This window comes from Alosa sapidissima, chromosome 5 (assembly GCF_018492685.1).
Source record: "Alosa sapidissima isolate fAloSap1 chromosome 5, fAloSap1.pri, whole genome shotgun sequence".
Classification (NCBI taxonomy): domain Eukaryota; kingdom Metazoa; phylum Chordata; class Actinopteri; order Clupeiformes; family Clupeidae; genus Alosa; species Alosa sapidissima.
In genome coordinates this window covers 30512926-30534005 of record NC_055961.1, presented here as the reverse complement: position 1 = coordinate 30534005, position 21080 = coordinate 30512926, and the positions used below count along the sequence as shown (strand labels likewise).

The 21080-nt window shown below is 41.2% G+C and overlaps 1 protein-coding gene across 3 annotated transcripts; it reads left to right on the top strand.

The window, feature by feature from the left end:
* Positions 1-11024: 11024 nt before the first annotated feature.
* Positions 11025-20191, top strand: acsl4b (acyl-CoA synthetase long chain family member 4b). Of its 3 annotated transcripts, XM_042093914.1 has the most exons (16): positions 11025-11194; positions 11613-11675; positions 12015-12251; positions 12932-13109; positions 13273-13382; positions 13623-13761; positions 13940-14090; positions 14224-14347; positions 15039-15110; positions 15534-15673; positions 15861-16030; positions 16779-16853; positions 18002-18190; positions 18349-18463; positions 18863-19020; positions 19175-20191. In XM_042093914.1, exons 2-16 carry the CDS (start codon positions 11670-11672, stop codon positions 19336-19338), a joined length of 2028 nt encoding a protein of 675 aa, XP_041949848.1. In that variant the 5' UTR covers positions 11025-11194; positions 11613-11669; the 3' UTR covers positions 19339-20191. The 3 variants fall into 3 exon arrangements, with proteins under 3 accessions (XP_041949848.1, XP_041949850.1, XP_041949847.1); XM_042093916.1 differs by lacking the exon at positions 11613-11675; XM_042093913.1 differs by lacking the exons at positions 11025-11194; positions 11613-11675 and having other exon boundaries at positions 11997-12251; positions 19181-20191.
* Positions 20192-21080: the final 889 nt, after the last annotated feature.

Genomic DNA, 21080 nt, shown 5'->3' with positions numbered 1-21080 from the left:
CGCAACATCCGGAACCTGTCTCCAACGCACTTCTCCTCTGTGGTTGCCTCCGGTCTACCTCCACTCAACACCTTCTCCTCTCTGGAGGTTAATGAAGCCACCGACTCGCTCTGCTCCACACTGACCTCGTGTCTAGACGAGCTGTGCCCTCTTACCACAAGGCCAGCTCGATCCAAACATTCTCATCCATGGCTAAATGATACCCTCCGATCGCAGCGCACCAAACTCAGAGCCGCGGAGAGGAAATGGCACAAATCCAAACTAGCTGACGACCTCAAAAACTACCAGACACTCCTGACCTCCTTCTCAGCCAGCATCACTGCTGCTAAGACTGCTTTCTACCATGACAAAATCAACAGCGCTACAGACACTCGAAAACTTTTCTCAACCTTCAAATTGCTACTCAACCCTCAGCTGCCTCCTCCTCCATCCAGCCTTACTGCAGATACCCTCGCCTCATTTTTTACAAACAAAGTGGCGGCAATCAGCAGTCAATTCTCTACATGCCCACTCAACGCATCTGACTCAGATACCGCACTCCTACAACCTCTAGGGACTGCTGGAACATCTTTTTCAGCATTCACGCCTCTCTCCGAGAGTGAAGTGTCCAGACTCCTGACATGCAGCCGTCCTACCACATGCTCGCTGGACCCTATACCTACGAGCCTACTTCAGTCCATCAGCCCGACCATCGCTCCAGCTATCACACATGTGATCAATGCCTCGCTAACCTCCGGCACATTTCCAACAGCGTTCAAAATGGCCCGGGTAACACCGTTACTTAAGAAAGCTTCTCTCAACCCTGCTCAAGTCGAGAACTACCGCCCTGTCTCACTACTGCCTTTCCTATCCAAAGGCATTGAACGAGCAGTCTCCAAACAGGTCTCTGACTTCCTTTCACAGAACAACCTTCTGGATCCAAATCAGTCTGGGTTCAAAAGCGGCCACTCTACCGAAACGGCTCTGCTGTCTGTAACAGAAGCCTTAAAAGAAGCCAGGGCGACCGCTCGGTCATCAGTACTCATTCTGCTTGACTTATCGGCTGCCTTTGACACGGTTAATCACCGTATCCTTCTCTCTATACTCGCTGACATGGGAATCTCCGGTTCTGCTCTCTCCTGGTTTGAATCCTACCTCCCAGGACGCTCGTTTAACGTATCATGGCTGGGTCAGCTATCTACACCACCTCCTTGGGACAGATTATCCGTTCACACGGCTTCTCATACCACTGCTATGCAGACGACACACAGCTCTATCTGTCCTTTCCACCTGACGACCCCCTGGTTTCAGCACGGATCTCGGATTGCCTTTCAGACATAGCTACATGGATGAAGGCACACCACCTCCAGCTGAACCTCTCAAAGACTGAACTGCTGGTCATCCCAGCTAAACCTACCATACACCACGACATCAACATCAAATTTGACTCCCTGTCTGTTTCACCGACCAGGACTGCAAGAAATCTAGGAGTTGTTCTTGACAACCAACTAAACTTCTCAGATCATGTTGCCTCAGTCGCCCGGTCATGCCGTTTCGCACTCTACAACATACGGAAAATCAGGACTTACTTGACTCAAGATGCTACCCAACTTCTGGTTCAGGCAATAGTCATCTCACGACTCGACTACTGCAATGCCCTCCTGACAGGTCTCCCAGCCTGCGCAGTGAAACCACTTCAGATGATCCAGAACGCGGCGGCGCGCCTGGTCTACAACCAACCCAAAAGGGCACATGTTACCCCGCTGCTCATCCAGCTACACTGGCTACCTATGGCGGCCCGCATCAAATTCAAGTCTCTAACGCTTGCCTACAAAGTAGTCTCCGGTTCTGCTCCCACCTACTTGAATGCCCTCATACAGACTTACACTACCTCCAGACCGCTGCGCTCCTCTGACGAACGACGTCTAGCTCTACCACCGGTACGCTCAAGCCAATCCAAACTTTTCTCATCTGTTGTTCCTCGTTGGTGGAACACACTGCCAGTTCCTACAAGGGCAGGGACATCCTTTTCCACTTTCAAAAAACTCCTGAAGACCCAGCTCTTTAGAGAACATCTACTCTCATAGCAACACTTACAACAAGTCTTACTGATCCTAGCACTCACCAGCCGTTTTAAACTGACAAGTAACTGTTAAAAACAGCACTCACCGACGCACTTATTCTTACTGTACTCTAATGTTTTTTTAAACTGTCCTAAAATTGTGAGAATTGTTCCAAAACGTACTGTTTACCATGTTGTTAGTCGCTTTGGTTAAAAAGCGTCAGCCAAATGTAATGTAATGTAATATATGCCTTTCAGGCCAATTTGATTATTGGTGTATATTTGTAGAAAACCATAAATGCGGTACCAAGCATTATACCAAGCAAATTGATAACAAGACTGTTGTATCTTTCGACTGTCATCTCATTCTTTTCTGACCATAAACTACTAACAGGAGCTAAGTGAGTTATCCACAACACGTTCGCTAACGTGATGGTTTTCTAATGGAAAATATACTTATAACCTGTCTATGATGGATCCTAAACACCGGGCTGGGACATTTCTGCTTGCTAAATAGGTTTTTCTGCTGTTGATTCGCTCACAGTCCTTGGTGGCCCTGTCAGTGCTTTGTAAAATGTTGCATTAAGACCACAAAAAGTCTCAAAAAAGCATCTGAGCTAACGTCCATTCCAAACACCCACTAGGCCACTTTAATCCTCTATTTTCAAAGGTGTTTCAAGTGGGGTCATCCCTATGTTCCCCGGGTCCTATGTTCCCTGCTTTTTTCAAAAAAGGGTTCTATGTTCCCCGCTGCTTCCAAGTAGACTGCAGCCGCATGGCAAGGCGCGGGTTGGTAAAGTGCTGTCGCGCGTGTTTGAGCTCCGAGTTGCCTCTTCTTGGAGGAAGAGCGCATGTTTGAATCTGCAAGCACGTTCACTAATGAACATTTCTTGACGAAGCTGGCCTATCTTAGCGATATATTTGATATATCTTAGCGATACATTTGAGTTAAATGTCCAGTTACAAGGCAAAGACAAGCACCTACCTCACCTAGCAAATAAGATTACTGCATTCACCAAAAAAACTTGAGTATGGGACAGGCGCCTCGATCGCGACAGTATTATGCCTTTGAGATTTCGAGCGAAATCGCTGGAACGTCTGATTGGGAGGCACTCTTGTGATCCCATGTATTAAACAGTAGGCCTACATCACATCCCTGCAAAGTTTATTTCAACAATATTTCCCAACCAGCAGTGCTCAGTATGACTGGATTATGGATCCATTTAATGCAGCATGTTGGCATTTCATTGAATATATTGTACAATGCTGTAAAATGGCCTATGCTTCCTAATATGTTGCTGGAAAACATAAATATGTGTGTTATGTATTTATTTATTATTATATCTGCAGCACCAGCTGATTTTAACTCTGTTGAAGAGGATATATTTAGAACTTGTCATTATTTCAATAAATTTGACAATTTTAAGCTTGACCTACCACTTTCTTAGAGCGATGAGGGACAGGTGGGGCTCGAGAATGCCCCCTCAAAGTGGGGAATGAAAGAAAAAGTTTGAGAACCACTGATCTAGTTTGTTAACTACCACAGTCATGAGTTAGGTCGCGATAGTCTGTCATTTTTAAAAAGTGGGTACCCAGAAAAAAAGTTTGAGAAACACTGTTAAATCTAGCCGAGTCTGCATGGCTTCAGTCCCAAGCTTGTCATTGTCTTTGCACTTGGCATGTCATTGTTGATTCTTACTGTACAAGAGGTAAGGGAGGTGATCTAAAATAGCCTTTGGTTGAGCTGTCGGAAGAATGGGATTAATTTTAATGGAACAAAGAGATATCAAACTATACTGGGCTGTAGAGTAAAGTAACTAGGGCTGAGACGACGTAATTGACTACATAAATTCGTCAAAGTGAATAATTTGTGTCAACTCGCTGCAATGTAGATTTATTAACACAGTAGCAGCAACTGGAATCCATACATTTCCATGGAATTATTTTTGGAATCTGATCCCTTATCATACCTGTTCATTCGTACTCGTCGCTCAACTTATCGTGACTAAATTCAAGATGACGGAGAACGGTAAACTTCCTGAAGGTACTGTCTGTATAAATCGTCTTGTAAATAAACTACCAGTACTTTTTCAAAGTTCTAAATGTCTCTTTAAATGTCAGGGCCCTCGGAAGTCTACTAATGAAGTGTGGAGCTACTTTGAGCCTCGTAAATGGTGTAAAACTGATTTATTTTCATGGCTAGGCTGATGCCCGAGGCACCCCCATCGAAAACCTGTTGGTAGCATCAGCTAACTAGCGCCAGGTTTCGGAGTGCAGGGGACAAGCCAAGATGAGCTATGAGACAAAAGTTCACACTCGGTATCATGTTTCAACACACTTTAGGTCAATATCACACCAGAATTCTCCTTTAATTTGTGCATTGACAATAAAGTTGAATATCATATGAACTAAAGATGACTAAACTTATGTAGAAGAAGAAACATTCACAAAAATCCATGGCCTCTCTTCTTGATACATGTAGCTGTTGAAAACTGCATGGAACTGACAGGGATTGTTTTGTTTATTAATAAATAAATAAATAAAAATAAAACTGATACCTTCTGCTTTTCCCAAATACAATGTAGCCTACAGGTGTACATGACCTTTCATCAGTCCAGTTGCAATGGATGAACTTTGATGAACTGCCCTACTTGTGATTGTTTAGAGATTTTAAAGGTTTTATAACAATGCTACACATTTTTAACCTGACTCTCGCCAGATGAATTTCGTTCCGCCTAGCTCCACTCATCCATCTGGGATCGATCCATTGGAGTGGTTCTTCATAAGGCTGGGTCTTGCAGGGTGCTGAGTGCAGGGGTGGCGCCCAGTAGTTAATGGGCTGGACTATAAGAAGGCCGGGTTTCCCATGGACGCTCTCTTGGCCTTATTGCTCATTTGTGGCTTGCTCCGATGGGGAGAGCCTGGAGAGAGCCCTCGCCAATCGTGTAGCCCTGTGCTGGGAGCTCCCTCCGTCTTCGTAGTGTTTTGTTTTGTTTATTCATTTTCCCTAGACACACTTTGCACGACACTTTTATACATTATACTGACTTTTCTATTTATGTAAATAAATTATGTATTTATATTGAACGCTACGGTGTGGTCTCCCCCATTTTATGTCAGGTCTGCTTTGAGCCAAGCAGCCTTGACATGTGGGGGCTCGTCCGGGATTTTTTTGCTTCGGGGATTTAGAATAATTGGATGGTTTCGTTTTGGATAAATTGGTTGTGCCTGCATTGTGCAGTCGAACGCAACAGTTTGCTGCTATTTCGGTGAGTTGCAGCAAACTTAATAGGCCCAGCTGATTTGTAATTGGGGGAACCCCCGTAGTGATTGGTTAATTTGAGTTATGATGCGAAGAATGGGAGTTCCGTCGTTGGTCGGTTAGTTTGTTGGTCGGGAACAAACTTTTTGAGCGCACGTCTTGTTGATTCAATCATTTGGTGGTTTCTGCTACAAAGAAGAGAATAAATAGCGAATTGGATTACATTGGAGCAACGTGAACACCCTGCCATAGGTGAGACCGCTTAAAAGTTTTGTTTTATTTCCTGCTTATTTGTTGTTTTTGCATGTTAAACGAGGGGGGGGGGGCTGCGTTCAGCTCAATCACGAAGACACGTGAAGATTAGAGTTTGGAAATAGGTTTTGGTTTTGCGGGGGAATTTAGATGCAGGGCGCTCCAGTCTAAATTGTTTGTAGTCCTTCATTGTGTCGGAAACCACTTTTAGTTGCCAAGACGTGTAGCTTAGTGTGAAAGAGCAAAGCGAGAGTTATTTGGATCGGGTCACTGGAAAAACGAATGCCCTGCTTTGCGGGAGAGGCGACGTAGTAGGTTTCAACCAAAGGGTGCCGGTTGTGTGGTCAGGATTGCGCGTTCTGAGAAACAGCAGTGTGTAAAACATTCAAATATGACTTCAGCAAGTGGTGTCCCTCTGAGTTCTGTGAGTGAGAGCACTGACACAGTCAGGGAGGTGCTGCTTTCAGAACAACGTCTCCCTTGTGGAGGTGCTAGTGAGAGCTATAACCCATTTATAACTAAGGGGTATGTTTTATTGATTGGGAGTGACGAGAGAGTGCCGGTGCGTGTTTTGCGCGACACCGGAGCGTCAGAATCCTTTATTTTGGAATCCACCTTGCCCTTCTCTGATGCATCCGACACTGGGTCGGTTGTCCTTGTCCGCAGTATCGAGATGCATACCATCTCTGTTCCACTGCATCAGATAGCCCTGGAGTCAGAGCTTGTGAAGGCAGAGGTTGTCTTGGCTGTTCGTCCGTCACTGCCTGTGGAGTTGACGTGATTTTAGGAATTAATTTGGCAGGGGGGGCGGGTGTGGCCAGAGATGCCACTGCCACCTGTAGTAACCCATAAGTCTGTTGTGCCTAGGGAGTCCGACCAGTGTTCTATTAATATTCCTGAAGTAGTTACCTCCTGTGAGGTGACCCCTGCAATGAGTCCCGACCTGGAGGGACACCAAGAGTCAGAAGGGTTGGATTTGGACTGTGTTAGCTTGACCTTGCCTGAGTCGCCACCTACTCTTTCCTGTGAGAAGGAAGCTGTTGCTCAAGGTAATGGGGAGGATGGTGTACCGTGGCTGTGGTTGACGGCATGTGAGGGGGTGCAGACTGGCATAGATTTCAGACCCAATGATTTCGTTTCTGCCTGTCAGGTCCATGATCCTTTGACTTTGTTGAAAGATGGTTTGGAGGAGCTCAAAGCTCCAGTGAATGTGTTTGACAATGTGAAGGGGTTCCGTCGGAGGTTGCTGCTGGCCTGGAAGATGGGCCGTGAAAATTTAAGTAAGGCCCAGCAAGACATGAGAAAAGTGTTTGGTCAAGTGGTGGAACGAGCATTTAGTCCATGCGATCAGGTCTTGGCTTTCTTGCGTATGCCCTGTTCACCATTTAGTGCTAAATTCGCTGGCCCTTATTCTAGGTTCCAACAAGTGTCTGAGCGTGACTACCCATTCCTTACCCCCGACAGGAATATACTCACCCAGTTATGTGATCTTAACTTGCTTGAGTCTCACGATTCGCCAGGTCGCAGTTTTGGTCTGGTTTGTGTGGATGTCTCATCTGCTGCGGTGGCTATGGTCAACAGTGCGCTTCCTAGTCATCCGATGGTGGCAGCAGAGCTTGACCCTGGTGGCACTGATGACCCAGTACTGCAGCCAAAGCTTGACTTTTCAGAAATATTGGCTAATTTGGATAGCCTGGTAGGTTATCTTTCAGAGAAAAGCTTAGAACTCAAGTTTTGGATTTGGTCATTTTGTGCTTCGTTTTCAGATATGTTTACTTGTACTAACACCATAGAAAGCAATATAGGTGTTGGTGGTCCACCTATTGTCAGTTGTGTTATTGTGTTGGCCTTGATGAAAAATAAAATAAAATGCATAAAATTGGGGAGGCCGAGGTATTTAGATCATGGTTAACCCTGTTTAATTGCACACACTACACATTCCCAACTTGTCTTGTTCCTGCAACACTACCACTTGAACATGCGTCACATCAGGGGTGTGGACAATGTAACTCATTGTCCTGCTCCTGTGGCAATGTTGAATAATTGTTCTCTCATGTCTTCTGTCCCTCCTGTTCCCTTTTCTCCTGGCCTCTTCTTAAAGTGCTTTCCAAGGGCCCTGGATAGCTGGTGGAGCCATATGTGGAGGTTTGGGGGGGTATGGGAAAAATTGGCAATGCACTTGGTGGTGGTTGGTGTGACATCTAAACTAAGGTTTTGTAGTGGTGTCTTGGGTTTTATGTCATGGTGGAGTAATGATTGATGTTATGCCTTGAAATAGTTTATTGTTTAATAGTTTAAATTCTTAGTGTTATTGATCCCACTTAGGTGGGCCTCTGTTTCGAAGGGGGGGGGACTGTTACGACCCTGTTGACTCTTCTTGGGGCTACGCCCCTTCATTCTGTGTGTTGCCTGTTTGTCTCCTGCATGGTGCAGGGGACACTTTGCTTTTATACATTATACTGACTTTTCTATTTATGTAAATAAATTATGTATTTATATTGAACGCTACGGTGTGGTCTCCCCTATTTAATGTCAGGTCTGCTTTGAGCCAAGCAGCCTTGACATGTTTTTCATCTAGTGCTCTTCCAGCACAACTAACCACAACACACTCTCATTCTGTTTTTATTGTATTCAACAAAATGTTTTATATTGTTGTTGGACCAGTTTAGCTGCCTGCATGTAACAACCTGTATTACAAGGATCACATGAGCCATGTCTCTGGACTTTCCCTGTCACACTGGTGACGTGAGCTGTGAGTGGAGATGAAAATGCTGGATCTGTGTCTGTATATCAGGGGATCCTCAAGTCTGTACTTCGAGACAGAACAGGGATGTACGTGGTTCATTGAAATGCAAGTATGTGTGCGTCATTCAAATGCACAGACACACACTGAACCCCAACTGTTTCTGTCAACTTGTTTTACTGCAGAGATCTTCTAGAATTGTCCGCCACCCCCAGGGATCCTGCAGTTACTGTTACACAAAGTAGGCTACATAAAAAGCGTGTCTTAACATTGTATGTAGCATTGCAAAGCACGTACACAGGGCACTTCAGACCGTCACATTATTGTTGCCCTGGCAACACAACATTATATGATACAGCACCTTCCACATTTATTGGCACCCCAAGTAAAGTTGAGTAAAGAAAAATTATCTTTTGGGAATTTATCTGAATCTTGCTGAAAACATTGAGGAAAAAACATCCTTGAAGGGAAGCAAGAGAGAAAAAAAAACAATGCATCAAAGATGTTTTATTTTATTTATTTATTATTTACAATTATTGCCTCCCCTGCATTTAGTAGCATACATTGTAAAATCTCCCTTTGTGAATAAAACAACTCTTAGCCTTCTCCTTTGACATGCCATAAAGTTGAAGGATATACAAAGAAAGGGTACAAAATTTCTATACATTGTCCATATTCTTCTTGTGCATTCTCCTCTTAGCTCACTGGTTGGTTTTATGGAGTTATAATCAGGCATATATTTTGGTTCATTAACCAGCAGGATGATCCAATCATGACCACAGGATATGATTCAACATAGAGCCAATAACATTATGCAACTCCAGACTTGTACATTTGTAATTGTATGACAAGAAAGGCCTTTTCTCCTGGTATGCCTTTTGAATCTATTAACATAGTCCATCTGAAGGTTTTTGTGGAGCCTTGGTGACTTGGTGATTTTTTGGCTCTCTTACTATCCACCTCACTGTGCGTGGAGGCAAGATAAACATGAGTCCCTATTCATACAGTCTTGATCAGTTGATTGGGATTTATTTATTGTTTTAGCTGTATTTTCATGCCTATGTTTTGGCCATATACAGAGGTCAACTAATTTTCCCAGATTTAAATTGTGAATTCTCTTGTCATGCCTATATGTTGAAGAATGACTAGGGCATTTGACCTCTGTGTCACATTATTTGTATCCTTTACCAGCAAGTAATGGAATACTACTTGAAAGTCCACAGACACTCTTACCTTAGAAAAAGAATAGAATACACTTGATTCCCTTCAAGGTGAGACTAATATATAAAAAATAAATAAGATAAAATGCCCAAAGATGATTTATTCCTCTTCTGTTCAACTTTACCAGGGGTGCCAAAAATGTGAAGGGTGCTGTATGTTGTGGGGGTCCTACCACCTTGTCTCTATCAGCCAAGAGTTTCTTGGCCTAAATACGTTGAAGACCTCTGAAATTATGTAGGCCTATTGCTATCACCATCTATATTTGTATCAAAACATGATTTGTCTCTGGAATTTAAAGATGCTCAAAACATAACATGGAGATATACAGTAGACACATTGCACCTGTATATCTTAACTGTTCAAAGTCATGTATGTTGTAAAACTTGAATGGCATAACATAGCAAAAATGATCATGAGATATGTTCTGCTCTCAGACAAAATCAACTACTTGGTACACTCTTATAGATAGAGGCATTATCTGGAGCAAAGATACATAATCTGCTAATCTTTTGTAACGGATCAACAATACTGTTGATAAACTTCCGTATTGTTTAGAAATATTTTGTTTATGACATTTTACCCCCCAAAACAGACATTAAACATTAAATCTAAATAAGTCACTGTGTCTGGAGTTCTGGCCACAGATTAGCACTTGTTTAATCATGTTAAGATTGTGAAACACAATCTTGTAAAAACATCACAAGTTAGTTTACTGTTAACAGTAACATGCGTGTTGCCATAATATACAGTTTTCCAATCTACACCCACACAACATCGGAATAATCTATCTTCTATATAGCCCCTAGCATAATCTATTTTAGCTATACTAGCATAATCTATCTTCTATGTAGCCCATAGCATAATCTATGTTCAGAGATTTTGGAGAGACTGGTTTAAGAGTAGGTTTTGTTCTAGGTAATAGGTCAAGACAGAGTTCCTGACCTAAGTGTCATCATCTGTTTTTATGTTATTGCATGATTCACTCCTTTCTTCTCCGTCACTGTGCGATCTGGGACTTTCTGGAAGGTTAAAATCAAGATTTTTCAGAGTATAGAGTACATGTAGTTGAAATAGGTCTATGCCTAATCACTTAATCCATAATGATAACTGACTTTGACAGTTTTAACATGAAAGTAAAGACAGAGAAGAAGAGAGAGAAAGAGCAACTAAATGACATGTGTTACAAAATTTGTGAAAGAAGGAAGAAGAACAGCCAACAAGTAAGAATTTAGGATTTGTTTGTGTGAATATACGTAAGTGTGACTGTAAGAAATGATGAGCTTGAGGAAAGTATGTGTTTCAGAATGTTGTAAGACATGCACGTCGATTCCAGTCTCTCCCACAGAGTTGTACTGCCAGGTACGTGTGTCTATGTCTGGGGGTGTGCTTATGTATGCAATGTTACTCAGGAACAGATGACTCAAAGGAACTGCATCACTTCCTCTTTTCTCAACTTTAACATGATAGGATAAGATGAGAGGTGGGTGGTCACTACATTTTTTTGTAAGGGGTAGCTGAACAAGTATGCAGCTGTTTAAACTTAGGAGAAAGTGTGTGAAAGACAGAAAGAGTACCGTCCAAAAGAAGGAGAAGCTGCTTTCATTGACTTAATCATACTTTTGCATCAGGAGTCAAGAAGAAGAAACATTTCTACCTATACACAGACTACAAAGAGGTAAACTTGCGCAATACTTTTTATTAACACTTATTGTGCTCCCCACCCTTCTTTGTCATGCATATACTATTTTGAACTAGAGTAATGTCTGTGGGTTGTGTAAAGACTTAGGACAACCTGACTGTAAAGAAAGTGATGGAAGGAGTTTATATTTCCTTCCAGAGTTGGGCTGCATAGCAGCCTCATTCAGTACATTCATGGCAGTCATGAAAGCTTTACGTATACTCAGTGTGAGGTTGAATAATTGAAAAAATAGAAAAAGGAAAGGATATTGGTGTCTGTTGGTGATCCTGATTGGGTCGGTGAATAACTGCCAATTTCCTGTGTCTCTTGCCACACACTCGGTGATCTGAGAACAGGTTTTTTAACTGGTTTTTTTAACTACTGTTTGCCGTATCAACACCCTCCATAAACTCAGAAAGAAAAACAAGACCGGTGCTGAAGAGCGGTCAGACTATGAGTCCAGTGAAAAGCTATGCGGGTCTGGATCACTGCCTTCTTCTGCCTGGAGTTACCTATTGTACAGTTTGCACAGTGCATTGGCAGACGGCTCTGCTTTCAGCCAATCTTGAATGAGCCAGACATCATCTACTAAGAGAATAGAGACTTTGTGATTATGCAAATGACACCAGTAAAGTATTGCATTGTTTTGTAATACTTAGAGACATACAGTATTGTACAGTTATTGACATATATATATATATATACTTGAGTAATAATAAATGAGGGATTACCACAAAATAACATTATAAATCATAGTATTTTCCTGATGTGTTTGATGCTTGGATCTGATTTGACTTTCTGTGTATTTTTTTGTCAGAGTGAAGCCATGGCCATGTGTGAGAAAGCCAAGTCAATAAGCGGGCGTCCAGAGGGACCGTATCGGGCTGTCGAGGCCTTGGATGGTCTGGCACATATAGCTTTTGAAGGCAAGGACACACTGGATAAGTTATTTGATCACTCCGTGCAAAGATTTGGCAAGGCCGCATGCCTGGGCACTCGAGACGTCCTGAGTGAGGAGACTGAGACACAACCCAATGGAAAGGTCTTCAAGAAGGTAAACACCATGCTTAAGGTGTCACTTGTCTCTTGCCAGGAAGCCATTAATAATGTTGGTCAGGGTTAGCCTTAGCACAGACCGTTCATTTAAAAAAAGAAAAACTACAAAAATTCTACACTTCAGATCAAATAGATTATCAGTGCATGCATCTGTATGGTGGCAGCTAACCACTGTCCTCAGAAATGTCCAGTTAGATCTCAAGACTGACTCATGGCCAAGATATACTGACACACCATAGTTCATCAGTCTCACTCATTAGTTCCCTGTTAATTAACCGTGGAGTCATTAGAGGATTCTGAGAAGGACTTCCTCACATGCTGCTCAAATGTCAGTTCAGTGGAATTGTGGCTAGTTGCCATTTGTAGGTTATCAATTTGACCCAGATCACTCCCTCTTGTTTGCTATTATACAAGGGGAAAAAACATTATCTCTAATAATATTTGCTCAGCATTGTCATATGGTAGGGTGGGTCTGGCAAATACAATATGCTGAATTGTCTGAATTTGATAATTACATCTGATGCGTTTCTCATGTGTTTGCTTAGCAGAAGGTTGTGTTAATTTTGTCCTTTAAACTGTTTATAAATCCAAACTTACAAGGTATTACCATGACATGTATTATGCAATGTAAAATACATTCTAATGTAAATAAAGTACTTTGTGTAATGTTGCTTGTAGTTGGTCCTGGGCGAGTACCAATGGATGTCTTATGAGGAAGTGAATCAAGCAGCGCGCTTTTTTGGTAGTGGCCTTACATCCTTAGGTCAACAGCCAAAGTCAACCATTGCAATCTTTTGCGAAACCCGTGCAGAGTGGATGATTACAGCACAAGCCTGCTTCAAACACAACTTCCCCTGTAAGACCCATCACATCCTCCATTTCCTCCATCTTTTCAAGACCATGAAAGATATCATCTATTATAGACCTATAGTTCTGCGCATATCATTACCCCGTCTCTCACCCCTAATCCCCATTTCTTTTGTGTGTGTGTGTGTGTGTGTGTGTGTGTGTGTGTTTAGTGGTAACACTTTATGCGACGCTGGGGGAAGATGCAGTTGCCTATGGGCTGAATGAGTGTGGTGCCACACACCTTATCACAAGTGTGGAACTCATGGAAACAAAACTAAAGGTGACAAATCAGATACAATTAGATATCACTATTATTATTATTCTACATGAGGTGTCAATATCTGCAACATACTGTATATGTTATAAAAATGACAACTAAACATGACAAATATTTATTACATTTTTGGTGTGAAATTCTTAGAGTTGTCTGTGTGCAGGTTTAGAACAGATTGACTTTTCTGTGTTTTGCTGTTTGTCAACTTGGCCCTAAACTCTCTCCCTCTCTTTCTGTTTGTGTTAGAGCATCTTGTCCCAGGTGCCAGCTCTGACCCATGTCATATATGTGGATAATAAGGAAGTGAGCAGTGATGGCTATCCTGAGTCTCTTGTGATCCAAAGCATGCAGTCAGTCACAGACCTGGGAGCCAAACCTGAAAACTGTAAGTGACAACCATCCATTCAGAACACATGTGAATACATCCAAACAAACAAACATATTACATACACATATATACACAATTACATATTAAATAAAAAGGAAAACATGAAATTAAGTGCAGAGGAGGTCTCTCCGGTGCGTTCTTCACCATGTCTGTTTTCCCTCTCCTTGTCCTTAAGTGAATGTGGCTGTGGAGCAGCCGCTTCCTTCAGACCTGGCAGTGGTCATGTACACCAGCGGCTCTACAGGCACTCCTAAAGGGGTCATGATCGTCCACAGCAACCTCATCGCTGGCATGGCTGGACAGTGCCAAAGGATTCCGGGTCTAGGGTATGCCAAATTAGCATGTACTGTACAGTACTACAGAGCACGACCCGTGTCTCTATCAGAAAATACTTTTATATATTTTTTTGCATATTTAGGCCAGTATGGTTGCTGTGATTAAATGTCTTACTCTGTGAAGTCATCAGGACACATACATTGGTTATTTGCCCTTGGCCCACGTGCTGGAACTGACCGCAGAAATGTCCTGTTTAACCCATGGCTGCCGGGTCGGCTACTCCTCTCCTCAAACCCTGTCAGACCAGGTACTTACAACATTACTGTGTACTTCACCTGCAGTGCCCTAAATGGCATATACTTACCTCATCCTACAGTATATTTTGGTTTGTTAGTTAACAGATTAAATGTAGTGGAGTTGTTGTTGTAAACATAGACTATACTTAAGTGTATACACCATGTAACTATACAAAGTATAGATGCCTCTTGATCTACAGATCTACAGAGTTTCATATTTACAGTAACTAACCACATAGTGCGCGACAGACACCCACACACACTCAAACACAGTCAAGAGGAAATTAAGAAAAACATGGGATACCACTGACCACATGCAGATGATGAAACTTTAGCCTCCCCACTCTGCAGTGTCCTAGTTCTTTTGAATGCCATTAACGTTTTGTGGCACCACCTGAATGCTGCCATGGTGTCATCTGACCAGTCTGTACCACCTGAACAAATTTACTGTAGAATGGGCAGCATTCAAGCTCAGAGTGTGTGTGTGACATACAAAGCAAGGAAAGCTGGTGGACGTGAGAGCCTAAAGCTACTGTTAAAAAATGAAAAGGCCTAATGACACACTTTGAAGATCTGATCATTTTGGATGCATTTAGTGACAGGATTTCCGTTTTTAATTTTCATCAAAAGGATCATTTGCAAGGTATCTTTACTATTGCTTTGCGTGGGAAATTTATGCTATTTCCTGTGATCTCTTTATAGTCGACGAAGATCAAAAAGGGAAGTAAGGGAGACTGCACAGTACTTCAACCCACTCTGATGGCAGCTGTGCCGGTATACTCTCATCCTCCATCTGTCTCTCACTTCATAAAACTTCATCTTCTCTGCTCTAATTTCTGTCCCTACTCCTCAATTACTCACAACTGAACTAACATTGGCCTCTTACTATATGTTTTTGGCAATAAGAAATTATAAATAGAAATGTTCCTCTGTCTTCACATGGGAAGTTCTGTATGCTGCAAAGTGGCTCATAACTTTGCTATATTTATTTGAGTCTTCTTTGGGTTTTGTGGTTAGATGACTTTGTTGCCACAAACTAAAATTCAAGTCACATACACAGGAAGTGTTGATAAACATGCTTTATGGGGCTTACTCATTTAATATGCGTGTGTTTGTGTGTGTGTGCATGTGTGCATCTGTTAGTGTGGTTTTAGCTGAATAAAACATATGAGTATGCACTCTGACTGTGTGTTGCAGGAGATAATGGACCGGATCTATAAGAATGTTATGAGCAAAGTGCAAGATATGAATTACATCCAGAGGACTCTATTCAAAATGGGATACAACTACAAATTGGAGCAGCTCAAACAGGGCAAGGATACCCCCATTTGCAACACGTAAGTGACATGACACTGGATAGATCACACTCCGCAGCCTTCCAACACAGCTGTGTTTACAAGAAGACTCGTAAACCCAGACTTGGTCGATTCAACCTCTAATACCATCCCTAAAACAAGACGAAAATGCTCCTCCTCCTCTCTTTACTCAGAGGCCAGTTTGGAATAACATGTGTGTCCTTCATAGGCTTTTGTTCGGGAAAGTGAAGGCTTTACTCGGGGGCAACATCAGGAGGATGCTGTCAGGCGGGGCCCCCCTGTCCCCTGCCACCCAGTACTTCATGAATGTGTGCTTCTGTCCGGTGAGCAATGGTTATGGACTCACAGAGACCTGTGGAGCCGGCACCATCACTGACGGTAAGCCTCGGGCCAAACCAAACTCCGACGTTACACCAACATAACACCCAAACCAAACAAATGTAGCAGCATTCACCAACTGTGAGCCTCAGCCCAACCCTCTCTCTGACAGAAACCCCATTCGACAAACAGTGATTGGCTAGACATTGTGGAATGTTTTGATCGTGGAATGTTAAGTGTTCTATGCATGCCAGTTCATATTTGATACTGTTTTTTGCTGTTAGAATGCACACATTCACATGTATACACATGCACCTGTCAAGCTGCAGCCACATGTCTGTATGCTTAAACTTGTGATAACCTTCTGTAGAGGTTACACAAAATACAGAGTGAAATCATCCTGTAACTATGAAATCATCCTGTAACAATATTACGTTTTTATGTATGTACCAGCATATACAGCTGAATAAAATATCTATTTAGTTTATGTACACTTTTATTGCAGCTGTGTAATGGATCATCATAAAATATGTCCTGATATTCAAATACGGTAGATGCTTACTGCATGACTTTTTTTGCACTAGAGTCTGCACCACAGGAATGTGTAAATGATGGTAAAATATATTTTCACATGGTAATACAGGTCAGGGCTAGACAGTTCAGACGTTTTTTTGCACGCTACTACTTGCATTAGCAAAGGACAAGACCTTTGACGTGTTATCTGTTGGCACTTTGTTTTGACATAATTTGGTATTCAATGATTTGGTGTTCTTTCTCTCTCTCTCTCTCTCTCAACATCACTCTTTAGTTACTGATGAGAGCACCAAAAGAGTTGGAGCTCCACTTATCTGCTCTGAGATCAAGTTACGAGACTGGTTAGAGGGTAAGGCTGTGAATACACACACACTCACACACCCCACCCCTTGGCCTCATTTCGCTCTTTCTGTGTGTGTGTCTGTTCTTGCATACATTTTAACTACCTTAAACAGTCATGATATTGTCTGATGAAATGCTTAATGCTCTGTCAATGAAAAGCAGACCAAATTAAGTATTTCATGTTTAATTTGGCATTTAAAGCACCGGTTAAAGTGGCAGAACATGTAAATCTGCTTATTTTGTTTGTTGTTTTGCCACAAGGGCTTCATTAGAGATCTTAGCTTATCATAATTCAAACTTAAGATACAATAGCTTACTAACACATGTATAACTTGGTAGCACAAGGCCTGTTACAACTCTAAAACATAATATTTTGATAGATTGATATGAGTTGTATGAATGAGTTAAAGAAATGAATCAGCATAAGAAACATTTTTCCACAGTATTTATTTGAATAGTGCTGTCCTGTTATTTGTTCATGCAAAAGTATTGCAAGGGCATGCCACTGTTATCTGGATATGGGTACAATAGTCAAAGCTTACATGATTTATCATGTCTCCTTGAATTCACAAGGTTGTAGTGCTCACTACAACAGAGATATGTCTTTGGAAGTTTGAACATTTTCATTGCCATTTCTTTAGTTCATTATCATCAGCTGAATGAGGTGCACAGGCTTTATGCTGCATCTCTGATACCTCTATCACAGTCCACAGGTTTTCTGTGATTAAGGCTACCTTAAGCTACACAATGTGACCTCATTCCTGGTCAGAAAGTTCTGACCGATAGCAAGCAGCACTATTGTTAATATCCAGTGTGCTTTGATAAATACTCTCTGATAACTGAGTTTGGAAGCACTCCAATGTACAGGTAACCATTCGTGTTAGTGCCATACAGGGAGTCAGGAAGTAAAGATGTCGACATACTATTTTCAAGAAAATCTTTCTTTAACATAGAAATTCTCTTTCCGAGCCCCTTTAACATCTAGTATCAATGATTTCAAATTTGATGAACGTATTAAACACGGAAAATTTAAGGATGGTAAACATTTTGTGAATGCAAAAGGCATTCAATGCAAGGCATTTTTGAATAGTAATGGGCTGACACTGCATAGTATGCCTAACAATCCCACATAACATACATAACTCTATTTGTTAGGTGGATACACAAGTGAGGACAAGCCCAATCCCCGTGGGGAGATCATGATTGGTGGGCCTAATGTGTGTTTGGGTTACTACAAGAATGACCAACTGAATGAAGATTTCTGGGTGGATGACAATGGCCAGCGGTGGTTCTGCACAGGAGATATTGGAGAAGTTCACCCAGATGGTTGTCTACAGATTGTAGGTAAGTGAAAAGAATGTTGTCAGTAGTACCACAGCAATCCAGAGATTACATTCCTCCATTTCTGTAGCAACATCAGTTTTTTTCTCTCTCTCTCTCTCTCCCTTTCTCTCTCTCTCTCTCTCTCTGTGTCTCCCTCTGTACCAATCATGGGCTGCCAGACCGTAAGAAGGACTTAGTGAAGCTGCAGGTCGGGGAGTATGTGTCTTTGGGAAAGGTGGAATCAGTGCTGAAAAACTGCCCCCTTGTCGACAACATCTGTGCCTATGCCAACAGGTACCCTTACGACAGTATACATTACGAACATGTGGTACTATGAGTCTATGTAGCACATAGGGATTTTGTTGAAGGCAAGCCGCTTAAATGTGCAAGGAGAGGGTTTCTTTATTCCTGTCTCTGTTGTGGGTTGCATCATTGGTCCCACTTCCTCCATCTTGAATTTCCCCTTGGGTGGGTGGGTATGTATGTATGTATGTATGTATCTATCTATCTATCTATCTATCTATCTGTCGTTTTGTCCAGTGATGTTTAACAACAAATTTCAGACTAAAGGTTTTGTGTTATCTTGAGCAAGTGGTATTTAAGAGAGAAATGTGTTTGGTTTACACTTGACTGATATTATTGGAAGGCAAGCTATGTGTAACCTCTGCTGCAACCTCCCTCCACTCTGAACAGTGACCAGAGCTATGTGATTTGCTTCGTGGTGCCAAATCAAAAGCATCTGAAAGCATTGGCCAGCAAGTGTGGTGTAGAAGGAGAGTTGGGTGAGCTCTGTGGGCATCCTACAATGGAGGCAGAGGTTCTGAAGGCCATGAAGGAAATTGCAACATCCAGTAAGCGCCACCTTACAAATACAGTCATGTAATCTAGTGTTCACATTTTGACATAATCATTGAACACTTTGACACATTTTTTTGAGTTTGTTGCGAAAAAAAGTGGGGTATCTTATGATTGTAAATCTTTGATTTGTATTTTTTTTTTTATCTGAACAAGGTAAACTGCTGCGGTTTGAGATTCCAACGAAGGTGTGCCTGAGCCCAGAGCCATGGACGCCAGAGACGGGGTTAGTCACGGATGCTTTCAAGCTGAAAAGGACGGAGTTGAAGCAACACTACTTGTCAGATATCGAGAGAATGTATGGAGCAAAGTAGAAACAAATGGACATCCTAAAAATGTCTCTCATGGTACCTTTCATCACTTTGATTTTAGTCCTTTTTTGCATGTGAGAGTGTATTTGACATGTTATAAGCTAGTCAGTTTTGCCATGGTGTACGTTAAAGATTACAATATTGTACAGTTAAAGAATAACATGATTCACAGATGGGAAATATTGTATGTAAATACAGAACTCACTGTTTAGTGTTCACACTCTTTGTACTGTTGTACTTTCTGTTATATTTTGGGCCTTCTGGTCCCTGTACATAATGTATCAGTGTTTGTTTGGCAAAAATGTATATTGTTGTAAGGGGACGATGATTATCAAATAACGATGTACAAGCATGCCCAGACACAGTAAAGGAGAGGGAGAATATGATGTCTGTATTTTTTGAGCATACTGCTCTCTAGAGGACATTTTGTCTACTATTTTGGTTACTATTTTACACTTCATCTGTGTATTTTGCTATTTAAGCTTTCACCTATGTACCATTGTCATCAAGGCAACTGAGTAGCTACATTGTTATTATTACTATTACTATAATACAAACAATTATTATTATTGTTGATTTATTATTAGCTATTATTAGCTAATAGCTATGATACATATTTTGAATAAGGCCTAGAACTGAAGCAGGTATTTTATTTTGAAAATCAACCAAGCATTTGTTTCTAAAATTAATTTTAGAGGTATAAATCAGGTATATTGACATTTCAAACATTTCCAAAAGTTGTATTAAAAATCATGCAAAAAACAATAATGCATATGTTTTCACATCACATTCAAAATCACCCATACTGATGCCTATACTGCCACTACGTAATAACATTAAAGACATTTTAAACCTGGCCACAATGTTGTCATATTTGCATGTATGTCACTTTTAAAATTAAAACACAATAGTGATATTTTAGGGGTCTTCAGAATGATATGAACTCAATACTGATCCACAATCAGCGTGTCAAACCAAAACGATAATCTTTTCTTCAGTTTAGACAAGCAATAGCATCTGCAATTTTTTTTGGAAAGGATAATCTAATCCAGATCAATCAAAAATGGAGATACAATGATATCATCAGTATAAGTATGGAAATCATAATCTGTTAAAGCATCTAAAAATTGCACACATAAGACTTACGGGTGTAAAGGGTTTATGAAATAAATGTATTTTTTGTGAAGCTAGTCTAAATTTGACTGCATTTCCATATCCAGTTTTTAAATCTGCCCTAAATGAAATTAAGTAGTCAGGATATTTAGTCACAGCACACATATTACATATTTACATCAGATCGCGAAGTCCCTACGGAACTCTGGAGGGGTCATTGCAAGATACTTTTTGGTGTATATCCAGAAAACATGCGCTCATTTTACTAAATTGTGCACACATTTTACTAAATAGTGCACTCATTTTACTAAATTGTGCTCTCAATTTAGTTAATTGTGCGCACATTTTTATTGTTTTGATAGCCTACATGTTCTAAATGTAAAGCACTTTTAGTACACAGCTGCATTCTGTGTATGAAAGGTGATATACAAATAAAGCTTATTGTTATTATTATTATATATTACTATTATTATTATTATTATTATTATAAATCATGTGCACATTGTACTAAATAGTGTGCTCATTTTACTAAATTGTGCGCTCATTTACATTTTTGTAAAATGACCGCACAATTTAGTAAAATGAGTGCATGATTTACTAAATTGAGCGCACAATATATTAAAATGATACCA

Coding starts and splice junctions, on each gene's coding strand:
- acsl4b (XM_042093914.1), top strand. Junction 15,111..15,533: donor CTCTGATGGCAGCTGTGCCG/GTATACTCTCAT, acceptor TGTGTGTTGCAG/GAGATAATGGACCGGATCTA. Junction 16,031..16,778: donor AGCCGGCACCATCACTGACG/GTAAGCCTCGGG, acceptor ATCACTCTTTAG/TTACTGATGAGAGCACCAAA.